This window comes from Scylla paramamosain, chromosome 2 (genome assembly GCF_035594125.1).
Source record: "Scylla paramamosain isolate STU-SP2022 chromosome 2, ASM3559412v1, whole genome shotgun sequence".
In the NCBI taxonomy this organism is placed as follows: Eukaryota; Metazoa; Arthropoda; class Malacostraca; order Decapoda; family Portunidae; genus Scylla; species Scylla paramamosain.
The window spans coordinates 12,097,501-12,110,709 of record NC_087152.1 but is presented as its reverse complement, the minus strand read 5'-3'; the positions used below and the strand labels follow the sequence as shown (position 1 = coordinate 12,110,709).

The 13,209-nt window shown below is 45.1% G+C and overlaps 1 protein-coding gene across 1 annotated transcript in view; it reads right to left on the bottom strand.

Moving 5' to 3' along the window:
• Positions 1-13,209, bottom strand: part of LOC135106901 (neural-cadherin-like) — a 121,373-nt gene that overhangs the window by 2,489 nt on the left and 105,675 nt on the right. The window contains exons 13-18 of the mRNA XM_064016311.1: positions 7,759-7,935; positions 6,954-7,353; positions 2,115-2,317; positions 1,641-1,804; positions 1,128-1,296; positions 301-585 (exon numbers count right to left, since the gene is read on the bottom strand). Coding sequence (XP_063872381.1) covers positions 301-585; positions 1,128-1,296; positions 1,641-1,804; positions 2,115-2,317; positions 6,954-7,353; positions 7,759-7,935 — 1,398 coding nt within the window. The remainder of the gene's footprint in view (positions 1-300; positions 586-1,127; positions 1,297-1,640; positions 1,805-2,114; positions 2,318-6,953; positions 7,354-7,758; positions 7,936-13,209) is intronic.

The window sequence follows — 13,209 nt, the reverse complement described above, 5'->3', positions numbered from 1 at the left end:
GAGAGAAAAAAAAAAGTGTGTGTGTGTGTGTGTGTGTGTGTGTGTGTGTGTGTGTGTGTGTGTGTGTGTGTGTGTGTGTGTGTGTGTGTGTGCGCGCGCGCGCGCATAATAGCTTAGCATCAAAACGGTAATCTTTTCCTCACACACGCTCAAATAACTCCACTGGGCATGTACATTTTCATTTATTAATTATTATTATTATTACTATTTTTTTTTTTGCCGCAATAAGCAAAAACACCTTGAGAATCTTAATAAAACTGAGGGAAGGTCTCTCTCTCTTTCTCTCTCTCTCTCTCTGACCTGGCGGGTGTGGAGGGCGAGGAGTCCCTGCAGCTTGACGGGGTTCATGAAGCTGCCGCGGCTGTCCTTCACACTAACCCACACGCAGGTGGAGGGCGACGGCGGGGCGGGCACTGGGGCAAGCACGGGCGCGGCTGGCGTGGGCGCGGGCGTAGTGATGGGCGTGGAGGAAGAGTCTGGGTTCCCACAGCCGCCGTAGACACTGACCACCTCCACGTCGCTGCCAGGCTCGTTCAGCACCGCCAGCACCTCCTTCAGCAGAGAGCCGAGTCCGCCGCCGCCAGTCTGGAGGGGAAGGGAGAAAGGGGGAGCCGTTACAAAGGTATATTCCTGTCTACTACTACTACTGATGCAACGTCTGTCCCCTTCACGGTCCCTCTTCGTCTGTTCTCATTACAAGGACTGCAAATGTGTGTATCTGGTGGAGAGCAGGGGTAAAACAAAAGAACACAAGGAAAGTCCCAAGAAGCCAGTGGGTCTACACATGCGCACCTATCTTTAACTCTCATTCCTTTTCAATAGATTTGTCTAATCTATGAAAGCTTCCTAATGACTTTGCACTAACAACGTGACAACTGATTTTATTCCCGTCATCTAACATCTCATTTCTTTGAATCTAACTTTATGAAGCTTGAACGTAATGTGAGATGGAAAGTCGCGCGATTGGTGTATTGCAGACAGAGAGGGGCAGGCGGGAAGACGATGGCGCGGAGTGATAGTTGATGTGGCGTTCTGACAGATGGGGAGATGGCGGAAGAAACAGCTAAAGAAGACTACGACTATCGTTCACAAGATGGAGTAACGTGGCCGTCTTTTGCGGCACGTACCGAGGGCGACCATCCACGGCTGAGGTCCGTGGGCGTGGTGGGCGTGAGGGAGATGGGCGCGGCATGAGCGAGCGCTTCGGGGGTTAGGACTCGCACCATCACCGTCACGTTGGCAGCCACGCCACGTTGACGCCACGCCCGGTCACTGACGGAGAACTGCAGATCGTACCTGGCGGGAGTGGGCAGAGGAGAGGAGAGAGGAGTGGGGTAGATTTGGGGAATGGGATAGAGACGACAAACAGTTAAGCAGCGGCCTGAGGCAATGGCTGGTGGTAATACATACAAGAGCTGTCACTCGACCTGTGTACAAATATGGTCGGTGAGGTGCGCTATAATTCCAGCCTCTTCGTCTTAACTTTCAATAAAATAAGTAAACGCTGCCATCTGATGAACCTTTGTGAATGCAAAGAAGAATTAAGTTGGATAGAAAGCTATAAATAAAAAATACTGGTTAATAGATGTACCTGATTTGTCATTCTATTATTATACGAGTTACATTCACATCTCTCTCACCTGCCTTCCCGAATCTGGCTGGAGGCGAAGATGGTGCCATCTCGCGGGTGGAGGGTGAAGAGCGGGTGGGGAGGACCCACCCACTCGAACTCCTTGTCCCCGAGGTCCCAGTCGTCCGGATCCTCCACGAAAACTCTGCCCAGAGGAGCATCCGACCCGCCGCCCTGCGGATGGAACACAGTGGCAGCTTTTCGAGAAGTTTCTTGTCACCATCCGCTCCAGGATGTGCAGCGGGTCACATACATTCGTGAGCGTGTAACCACGCCTGGCATGTGTTCGGCAGTTACACAGGACTAAGGTTGTTACAAACATATAAACCAATATTGCAATGATGAGACAACATAATTAGATAAATATCAAACAAACAATCTCTGCCAGTGAAGGAAAAAGTACTACAGTGTATCTATCGTAAAGTTATTGGGTGCGGTGTAATAATACCTTGGCATCACCAGAGTGGGTGATGCAGCGCCTCACCTGAGTCTTCCACAGGTAGACAGATTTGGCGGCGGGCTTCATGGGGTTGTCGTTGAGGTCGTCCACCAGCACGGTGAGGCGGTGGGTGGCGGCCAGGCCCTGCGCGTCAGACACCCGCACTGCCACACTCAACTCCCGGTGCTGCTCTCGATCCAACGCACCAGCCGTCCACAGCTCCGCCCCGCCCCGCCCGCTATCCAGACCTGTAGGCATAAAGGACATGAGGTGAAGGGCGGCAGGGCATGGGTGTCAGGTAGAGGCGCAATAGTGAGTGGCTGCAGGGAAGTGCCATTAGGTAGACAGAATAGGAGACGGCAATCAAGTGTGGAGGAAAAAGGGTAAAGATGAATGTAGTCAGGGAAATGTTCGCGATATTGACAATCCATGAATATTGAGCAGCGCGCGCACGCACACACACACACACACACACACACACACACACACACACACACACACACACACACACACACACACACATTTACATACGATCATCCCTAAGTATTATCAATGGCATTTTTTTTAGTGCTGAAAATTATATGAATTCTGGAAAATATGTGGAAAAAGTCAGACAAATGAAATTACGTAATGATTCTATCTCTCTCTCTCTCTCTCTCTCTCTCTCTCTCTCTCTCTCTCTCTAGTTACGTAAAACCCTAAGTCACCCATCATTCCTCACACCTCTCCCTCTCACCATTGACATTCTAACGGTCTTATATTCAAACACAAAACCGGTGGTGAAGAATCTGAAGAGTATTATTCCGACATGAACCAATGAGCGCCACGTGCTGAGACGGGGGAAGAGCACGGTCACTTGGCTGCTGTAATCATTAGGCTACAAGTCGGAGGGAAAGGGAAGGAAGTTAATTTTACCCGATTCCGGCCTCAGTGTTCTCCCCGGGGTGCACCGTGAGGCTGAGAAAGGTTCCCCACATCCACCCGCCACGGTAACTCTCGTCTGGTTTGTTTTGGTGTTTTGGCTAAACGAGAAGTGAATACCGCAGCTGTGTGACTTAGTGTAAGGTTAATGTTAACTACGCACATAAGCACGCACGCGAAAAGAAAAAGAAGAAAAGATCTGATGAAAAGAAGAAGAAAATAATGATGATGATGATGATGATGATGACAATGACGAAGATGAAGAGGCAGAAATGAAGGAGGATTCCAAAAGAATACAAGCAGCAACAGACTCCCAGGTCCTTGGTAGGCTGCTTGATTTCACTACTATACACTAATTACCATCATTAGAGAAAGGACGGCGCTGAGAAGGAGGAGGAGCAGGAGGGAAAATAAGCAATGCATCATCCTGTAGTCGCCACATATATAAAGACTGGAGCCACTGGACGTTAGGCTATTTGCTCTACATTACACGCAATGCTCCGAGAGGATGCCAAGGTCTGGTGCTGAAGGAGATACTCCAGCAGGTACGTACTAGCATGGCCCCACGACACAGCGAAGGGGAAGTAGTAAAAGCAAGGGTTTTAGTGAAGCTGAGTGTGTCCTTAAGGTGACATTCAGCAAAGCATGGGTTGTATCCTCAAACGTTTCAGCGTCTTGTCTTGGCAATGTCAACAGGCTCTAAAGTCAGTTACTGAGGTTTTTAAGGCGTTTTCATGATCCTTTAGTTTAACAAGAGTTTTGTATCGTCAATGAGGAATAATCAACTATGATAACCTGACTTATTACCTACATGGTACGTATATGAAAATAGCCCTAATTAGAACACAAAGTAAAAAAAATTCGGCCTTTATTTGAGTAATTTCAACTAGTTTAACAAAATTTCTGAATCATCAATAGGGAAAAGACAACTACTACGATAACGCGATTTGTCACCTATATGCTTTTTGAAAATAGCCCCAAGAGAACAAAGTAAAAAAAATATTCGGCCTTTATTTGAGTATTTTCATAAGAACATAAGGGAACCTGCAAGAAGCCATCACGCCTACACGTGGCAGTCCCTGTATGAAATATAACTACCTATTTCCACCTATTATCCTCATCCACAAACCTGTCTAATCTTCTCTTAAAGCTCTCTAATAACTCAGCACTAACAGCTTGATTAATGAGTCCGTTCCATTCATATACCACTCTGTTTCAGAACCAATTCCTTCTTTTTCATCTACAATCCCAAGACTTAAGTGTCAGGTCATAAAGTAAACTCTCCCTTCCGCTTACAGTCTGCAGGGTACAATCATCCCTTGAGTTTTCTGAATTAGTAATGTAAATTCATACATAAGGTTCTTCATGGGCTGTTTAATATTTTGGGCTTTAAACTGCTTAGCTTCCACAAAATTAGGACTACCAGCCACCAGGGTTCACTGCTTGACTTCTATAAATTTTTTGTAGTCCTACTAAAACGGTCCGGTGAGAGTTTAGTGTAAGACTTTGAGGCGTCATTGACAGTGCACGGAGAGGAACAGTTCACGTCTTTTAGTGCCTGTGGATGTATATTAGTTTTATAAAGATTTCTTATTTTTATTTATTTATTTATTTATTTTTTGAGTAGTCAATATTCTTATTTTTGAAGTGTGTTTTGTTATTGAATCACAGATTTAAATAGAATGTTCGATGTAATCTTATCCTTATTTTGTTATTTTCTTTTTGCTAGCAAGATTTTGAAAGACACAATTAACAGTACGATGTGATGAAGTGGCTCACATTTTTTCTGTGTATGTAGATGTACGTATATTAGGTTTACAAAGATTTCTCTCAGTTTCTGAAGTAGCTTTGTTATTTACTTATGTTGTTTCATTGAATCATCCACTATTAATAATGTTGTTCTAATGACCTATGGATCGTAACCTAGTTTATACTTATTATGTTTTATTTAGTCGTTGTAGTTTTGTGGTCAATAAAAATCTAATCTAACTTATCCCGTTCCCCAAAATTATAGGGACTGCTACGTGTAGTCCTAATGGCTTCCTGCGGCTTCCCTCATTTTCTTACGTTCTTATCGGCGCCATATGATCTTAGTTAATGCGGCGTCACACAAGAAATTCATAAATCATTTCACTTCACTTAGGTCTACGTAGAGTTGCTCAAAATAAATAACAAGTACGTAACAAGGTTAAGACACTGCCAGGCTCCTCAAAACTTTAGTGTGTAGGATAGTGCGCGAAGGGTCCACTCTGCTACTTTCCCTTGGAGCCTTCGACGGAAATTAACACTTGAATTAGCATTAGCCGTGGAGATAATGTAAATGAGCCTTTCAGTGCACCCCGCTCTCTCGTGGCGATGACGCGCTGTACATGCATCTTCCTCGTCCCGTTCTCAAGCACTCTCACCTCGAGTGGTTTTAAACACACCCTGGAGGAAGGCAATTAAGTTTTTAAGAGGTATTTTCACGATTCCTGTGATGGTCTGACTAGGTTTCTGCAGCCCCTAATTAGAGAGAGAGAGAGAGAGAGAGAGAGAGAGAGAGAGAGAGAGAGAGAGAGAGAGAGAGAGAGAGAGGAGAGAGAGAGAGAGAGAGAGAGAGAGAGAGAGAGAGAGAGAGAGAGAGAGAGAGAGAGAGAGAGAGAGAGAGAGAGAGAGAGAGAGAGAGAGATGCATCCACAACTAATCATCTCTGTGGCCTTTAAAAATGGCCCTTAATGAGGGAAGAACTAATTTTAAAATACGGGAGTTCTTAAGCAAATGAACACTATCAAATTTAACGAAAAAGGAAGACTTGATTTAGCAAATTTTTTTTTTCTGTATCATCTAATCCGGTATTATTCTGTCAATTGTGTCTCCAGCTATACTAATGGACTAAGCTGTTCAAGGTTTCATATAACACTCTCTCTCTCTCTCTCTCACACACACACACACAAACACACACACTTTATAGCTGGAAGATATTTTGTCATTTAGTATCAATCTTCTACTATAAATTTGAGCAGATGAACATGAAAGAATTAATTCGTATATCTGTGAAAAAAAAAAAAAAAACGCACAGAGGATAAATATTCTCAAAGGCCATGAAGTTAATTTGGAAAACCTGGCATGCGTATTCGTTATGAGGCCATGACCCTTTGTCCGGGAACTGTGCAAACGACAGGAATTTTTTTTTTTTTCAGCTTAAAGTTAGAAATGAAACAATTTGTGTAGTAAGTGTGATGAGCTAAAATTGCTGTACGGGGATAATGACGCCCCTCTCTCTCTCTCTCTCTCTCTCTCTCTCACGTTTTTATTTCATTAAAATGTTAGTACGCCGAGGTGACGAAGGATCAAGTAAGGAAATGTTTTTTTTTTTTTTTGTGGACACGCAGTTCGAACCCGTGCGTCCCTCACATCAAACTTCAAAGAGCGTCACTCTGCCCTAGGGAACACACACACACACACACACACACACACTTTACTGGTGTCTCGCTTCCCGTTAAGTAAAGTAAACGGCAGTAACTTTCTGCTTTTTGTTTGCTACTGCAGCTCATATTAAATTTTAGCGCCTTCTTCATAGCAGTTTATCTCATCCCACCGTCCTTCTTTCCTTCTTGTCCAGTGTTTCTTTACAAACAGGAAGCGTAGTCACTGTTGGTGAAGACAAGGTTAAGGTGGCGGTGCGGCAGACAGCTTGAGATTTGACAACACAACAGACGGCAGGACGAGACAGCGATACGAGTACACCTACTACTCTGCGGTACCTGAACCCATTGCTTTGATATATGCACAGAGTAGTGGTATGGTTCTTTTCTACATAATTAAAGTATAATCCAGAACTGTAACAAACTTTTATAGATCATGACTTATGAGGTGTGGCCTTGCTATGCTATGCCTTGCTATGCGAAAAGCAATGCAACTGCAGCTGCTCAGAGTCATGCTGCGTGCATGCCGCTTCACAGCACAGACACATCTCATACTCACGGGGGTCAAACTTCAGCTTGATAAGGGAGAGGACATGGGGGGGATTTGTGGGCGCCAGGGAGAGGGTGAATGGCGGGCCGTGGCCGAGCGCCCACACATCAGGGTCCGTCACTTTGAGGATGCCAAGGCGGGTGGGCGGGCCGCCCTCCATCACGTGCAGGATGGTGGGCGGCAAGAGACGCGGCGGACAGTCGTTGACGTCTGCAACAGTGATGGTAAGTGTGGCGGTGGCGGAGAGTGGAGGCACGCCGCGGTCCACGGCCACCACCAGCGCCTTGCCCGTGGCGCCGTCCGGAGCCTCGCGGTCCAGTTGTCGCCACAGACTGACACTGCCATCCGTGTCCACCATGAGGGAGCCCCAGCCTCCCTCCAGCCGGTAGTCCACGCCCTGCTGGCCGCCCTGCTGGAAGAGAGACACAAAGCTGCTAACAGGAGCCTGCCCTTGACGGGGAGAAATTGTGAACATCTAAGAATGTGGTTTGAAAAGTTTTCGTGCAGCTGTCTTGCGAAGTTGTTACATGCAAGTCTCACTCGCCGGGTGGCTCCGCTGTGCAAGGTTTGCGACACACTTTCATGCATATTCTTTTTTTTTTTTTTTAATACTGGTTGACAGACATGTTCAGTCCTTCATCGCCCATCCTGGAAGACTAAAACATTTTGGTTCTCTCATTTTCTTTTCAACATATAGACACTTCATTAGAGAAGCGACAGGTTATCTGATCCTTCTGAGCCTTTCATACTTCTAATATTATGTTCACTCATTTTACACCTTCACTCTCGTGCCAGGCTCCGCTGTGGCACTCACCGCGTCAGGGTCCCGGGCGGGCAGGGCGGCTAGTGGCGTGCCGGGGACGGCATCCTCTCGTACCGTGACGTGGGCGTGTGGGCGGGAGAACACCGGCGGGTTGTCGTTCACGTCCCTCAGGTGCACTGTCACCCAGGCGGAGTCCACGTGGGCGAGGTCCTCCCACCCTTCAGGACCCTGGTGAAGGACAGGCAGGGGTGAAAAGGGTGAACAGGGTATAGGAAGTAATTATTGAAGAGGAGGAAATGGACGAAGTTGACAACAATGGAAAGGATAATTATATTTGTCAGCAGTAATTAAATGTGAGTGATAGCTGCTATGAAAACATCTGTGACTCATTCGTATTCCTTGAACTGCTACTTTGGTTTGGAAAAACGGACATATTTACTGGTCCTCTCACTTACGAGTCATAAATTGTTTATTTTGCGAAATTAATGCAGCAGGGGTTTTCAGCAAGGCTTCCTTTCTGGTTAAGGTTAAATGCTCGCCTGAAGCTTGCCGTAACTGGGCCAAGAAGTGTGGCTCATCATATAACAGTTTGCTAAGCCGTCGTAAGTCTGGCATTCTTTGAGGCGAAACAATCCTCATCAACGTATCAACTTCAAACTTCCGGCAGCAATTTCGGTGCAATTTTCGTAGCTTCTGTTATTTTTATAGTTAGGAGTTCCAAGGCCACACCGACAACACCAGCAGGAGCACCGCGGGTCTTCAGAATATTAAGGCGTGTGACACAAGGACGGGCGAAAGTTTGTGCTGGGAGATGATTGGAAGAAATTACCACAAGATGATAAAAGGGGATTTGAAACACCACACGCTTTTAAGTATTCACTAAGCTGTCTGACTCACTGTACTACTCCAAAGTAAAGAATTAAACAGAGAAAGGTGTTTGTGAGGGAAGGTATAAATGTTTCTTGGCACTGTAATGTATTGTGGGTACAGTGGAGGTAAAGCCACAATGCTTCCTTGTCTGGGAGGGGAAAGGGAAGAGATAGGAATGCAAAGACACTCTCTCACCTGCCTTCTGAGCCTAAACACGACCACCTGCTTCCTTCCTGTTGCGTAATTCAAATGCAGCAGGGACCGGTAGCACACCCTCGCACCTCGACGCTTGCAAGGCCGAGCAAAACCTTCATTTGCAGAACACCTGCCGCCGAGATTTCAGTCAAAGCATCTCGGGGTTCCATTCACAGACGCCACTTTCCATTCTGACACTGGTATATCTACCAGAATTTCCATTCAGGTCGCTTTCGTTCGTTTCAGCTGATGCTTTGACCATTCTTCATTCTACTCATTCACAATATCAAAGGTCTCCAGTGACGGCGCGGCCTTAAGTAAGTAAAAGTAACTAAGAGGCGCGCCTGTATTCTCAAACGCTCTGGCGCCTTACCTTGACTCCTTTTAACAGTTTGCAGTAGAAATTATTTGAGTATACAAGAGAGCTTTCATGATTCTATATAGTGACGGTTTAACAAAGGATTCTGCATCATCAATGTGGAAAAAATAATAAGGAAACGCAAGTTATTATCTCTATGGCCTAAGAAAATAGCCCAAATGAGAGCTTACACTGAGCAACCATAAACTCAGCTCGGAACAATTTCAAACTTTATTTTTTTAATGACTGATCAAATACGCCCGACGAAACAGATGTTGACACTTATTTAGCAATGTGTTGAGACCAGTGTGTGTGTGTGTGTGTGTGTGTGTGTGTGTGTGTGTGTGTGTGTGTGTGTGTGTGTGTGTGTGTGTGTGTGTGTGTGTGTGTGTGTGTGTGTGTGTCCTCCAGAAATGGTCTACGTCACACTGGAAGGGATAAAGAAGGCCGGTCATTACAAAAAAAAAGTTGAGACATAATAATATCAATCAATCTCCTCGAAGAAGAGGAGGAAGAAGAAGAAGAAGAAGAAGAAGAAGAAGAAGAAGAAGAAGAAGAAGAAGAAGAAGAAGAAGAAGAAGAAGAAGAAGAAGAAGAAGAAGAAGAAGAACAAAAAGAAAAGAAGAAGAAGAAAAGAAGAAGAAGAAGAAGAAGAAGAAGAAGAAGAAGAAGAAGAAGAAGAAGAAGAAGAAGAAGACTTTTCCATATACGTCCCAAAACACAGAGCTTATTAGCAAAGAGAGAACCTACAGACTAGTACATCATCCCTGCAGAATTACTGATACAGTTTCGACGCGGTTCTTGAAAAAGCGGGCCAAGTGGTAAAGGCTCACGTGTGCGTAAAAGTTTGGCGGTGATGAAAGGAGCCTCTACCACTTGTGTTGCAGCGAGTACGTGCCGGGAACGGGAAGGGCGAGACTCAGACTGGTGTGGCTCCTGGCGCTGTGCGAATTAACCCAGAGGACGAAGGATGGTACAAAGTTGATATGTTCCTTCATCACTGGTCAACACTGCCACCACCATCACCACCACTAAAGATGATATAAGGTTGATAGGGTTCCTTGATCACATTCAACACCACCGCCACTCAACACTGCCATCACCTAGGATACGTTCCTTCACTCTTACTCGTATCACCACCACCACCATCACCGCCATCGCCATCACTACCACCAAGGAAGGATGTAAGGGTTGGCTGGTTCCTTGATCATCACTCACCACCACTACCCAGCACTATCACCACTGTCACTATCACCATAACGACAGCATCTTCACTCTTTTATCGCTGTATTATCAAAACACTATTACAATAATTTTAACTACTTTTACTATCTCTACTACCTTACTATAATTACTACTGCATACTATTAAAACATTTCAAGATAAACAAAATCAATTAGATCTTCACTAGATTCCCCCCTTCCCCACCACACACACAGCTCTCAATATATTCCCAATAAATGTTAGTTTCTGCTCCATCAGGTTTATGACATCAATCACAAGAGGGAGAAAGCTTGAAGTTACTCCCTGTTAAGGCTCATGTTATTGAACGCTCAGGGTTTTCACTAGGGCTCTTTTAAAAGGGCACAGAGATAATTAGTTGTCAGTTATCAGTTATTAATTATCAGTGGGCCTTTGGTCTAAATTTCTGTAGCCTTGACCAGAGCCTCTCATAAAAAAAAAAAAAAAGAGAGCCATCCATGTTTTTTTTTTTTATTTATTTTTTTAATTCATATTGATAATGTAGAACTCTTGATAAACTATCACTAGAATTATGAAGGGCGGTTTTTTGTTGCCTTTCTTCCTCAAGACCTGCCTCCCCACCCGAGCATGTCTTTACTTGCCCTGCCACGCAAGCAGTAGCCTTCCCGAAACCCTTAAGTGGATCATTAGCAACCGGACAGCGACAGGTAATAGCCCCACTCACGCCTTTATTACCTGATGACTTTCACATGGAAACAGCCACGGTGATTCTCTCTCTCTCTCTCTCTCTCTCTCTCTCTCTCTCTCTCTCTCTCTCTCTGAAATTATGGGTTCAAGCTTAAAAACGTTAGATAAAAAAAAAAAATTGAAGGAATTGGATCTCAAATAGAGTGGTAGATGAATGAAATAGCCTCAGTAATTAGGTTGTTAGTGCCGAGTAATTAGGAAGCTTTAAAAAAAGATTATAAAAATTTATGGATGGGAATGATAGGTGGTGATCGGTAGATATGTTTCATACAGGGACTACCACGTGTAGGCCTGATGGCTTATTGCAGCTTCCCTTAATTTATGTTCTTATGAAACTTCGGGCATACGGTTGTTACTTCACTAACACAAGTAAAAACACACGGAAACAATGCAATCGCAGACCAGCTTTGGCTCCTCTTGCCTCGCTACACAGGGCGACTACATTACAATACCTCCCAGTACTCATAGCTTAGGGCGATGCAATGGAGCCATGCAGATGTAACGGAAATATGCATAGAGGAGTGTGGAGTGGGAACTGTAGTGCTTTCTGCAGTGAAATAAAAAAAAAAAAAAAAAAAAAATCGCAGACGGTGCCCAGTGCTGATAGATAGGAACATTCCTCCTAGATAGAACAATCCCATCCACCTGAGGACAGATTCCCCAAGAGTAACATGATCCAACCTAATTTATCACGTGGGGAAACATGTTTAGGGAGAAATGTAATGTGCGGAGTATTCGTGCGGTAAATTTACTTGAGAGAAACAGTGTGTGTGTGTGTGTGTGTGTGTGTGTGTGTGTGTGTGTGTGTGTGTGTGTGTGTGTGTGTGTGTGTGTGTGTGTGTGTGTGTGTGTGTGTGTGTGTGTGTGTAACAGGTAGCAATGCCTCAAACTATGTCTGCAACTCCTCAAAACAACAATTCTTTTCGTGCATTTCCTTATCTTATCTTCCTCTATAGCTTTTAAACCTGACGCGTCCTACTCCTCTCCTCTCTCTATAAAAAAAAACGAAGACTCCTTGCAAGGGGATGGAATGGGGTGGGAGTGAGGAGAGGGGGGGTGGTGGGGTGTATTGTTTTTGATATCGTTACATGAATAAATAGTGACATTGGTTTCCTATCGCACGGCACTTCCCAGAATTTTTTTTTTCATTGATTTATTAATTTTTCCTGTTCGGGGTCACTGCTCTGACTTCTGATCTTTGCTGTTATGGCCTTCTTGTACTGAGAGAGAGAGAGAGAGAGAGAGAGAGAGAGAGAGAGAGAGAGAGAGAGAGAGAGAGAGAGAGAGAGAGAGAGAGAGAGAGAGAGAGAGAGAGAAAGTACTGCACGGGTCCTCTCCTGGAGTGCGTGGTGGGGCCTGTGTGTTTACGGCATTATTGATATGGCCCTAAGAAATCTACATATATATTGAGGCAGTGGGGGAACGTCAGCTACACGGCGGTTCAAGGCTGGTCAGCTGGTTTTTACGCTGCGTGTCTTCCTGTGGTCATCCCGCACAGAGGCCACGCAGAAAGAGGAAGAGGGACGGTGGTTTAGGGAAGGGTCCCTCTCTCTCTCTCTCTCTCTCTCTCTCTGTGTGTGTGTGTGTGTGTGTGTGTGTGTGTGTGTGTGTGTGTGTGTGTGTGTGTGTGTGTGTGTGTGTGTGTGTGTGTGTGTGTGTGTGTGTGTGTGTGTGCAATCTGATGGAGTGTTTGAATGTTAAAATTGAACACGACCGGAAATCGTTTGGCAAAAGATACCTAGAGACAGCTTGTGTGTGTGTGTGTGTGTGTGTGTGTGTGTGTGTGTGTGTGTGTGTGTGTGTGTGTGTGTGTGTGTGTGTGTGTGTGTGTGTGTGCGTGCGCGCGCGCGCGCTTACCAATTTGAATTTTTATAGCCTTGAGTCAAAATCGTAACCTCCAATCTTTGAATATCAGTTTGTCATATTTTTTTCTTTGAGTTTATGGGATTCTTTTTGAGCGTGCGCGCGCGCGCGCGCACGCACGCGCGCGCGCACACACACACACACACACACACACACACACACACACACACACACACACACACACACACACACACACATACAGTCCGCTTCCTCTAGCAATGCATTTTACTTCTTTATTTCTTTATTTGCAAAACTGTATTGCTGCA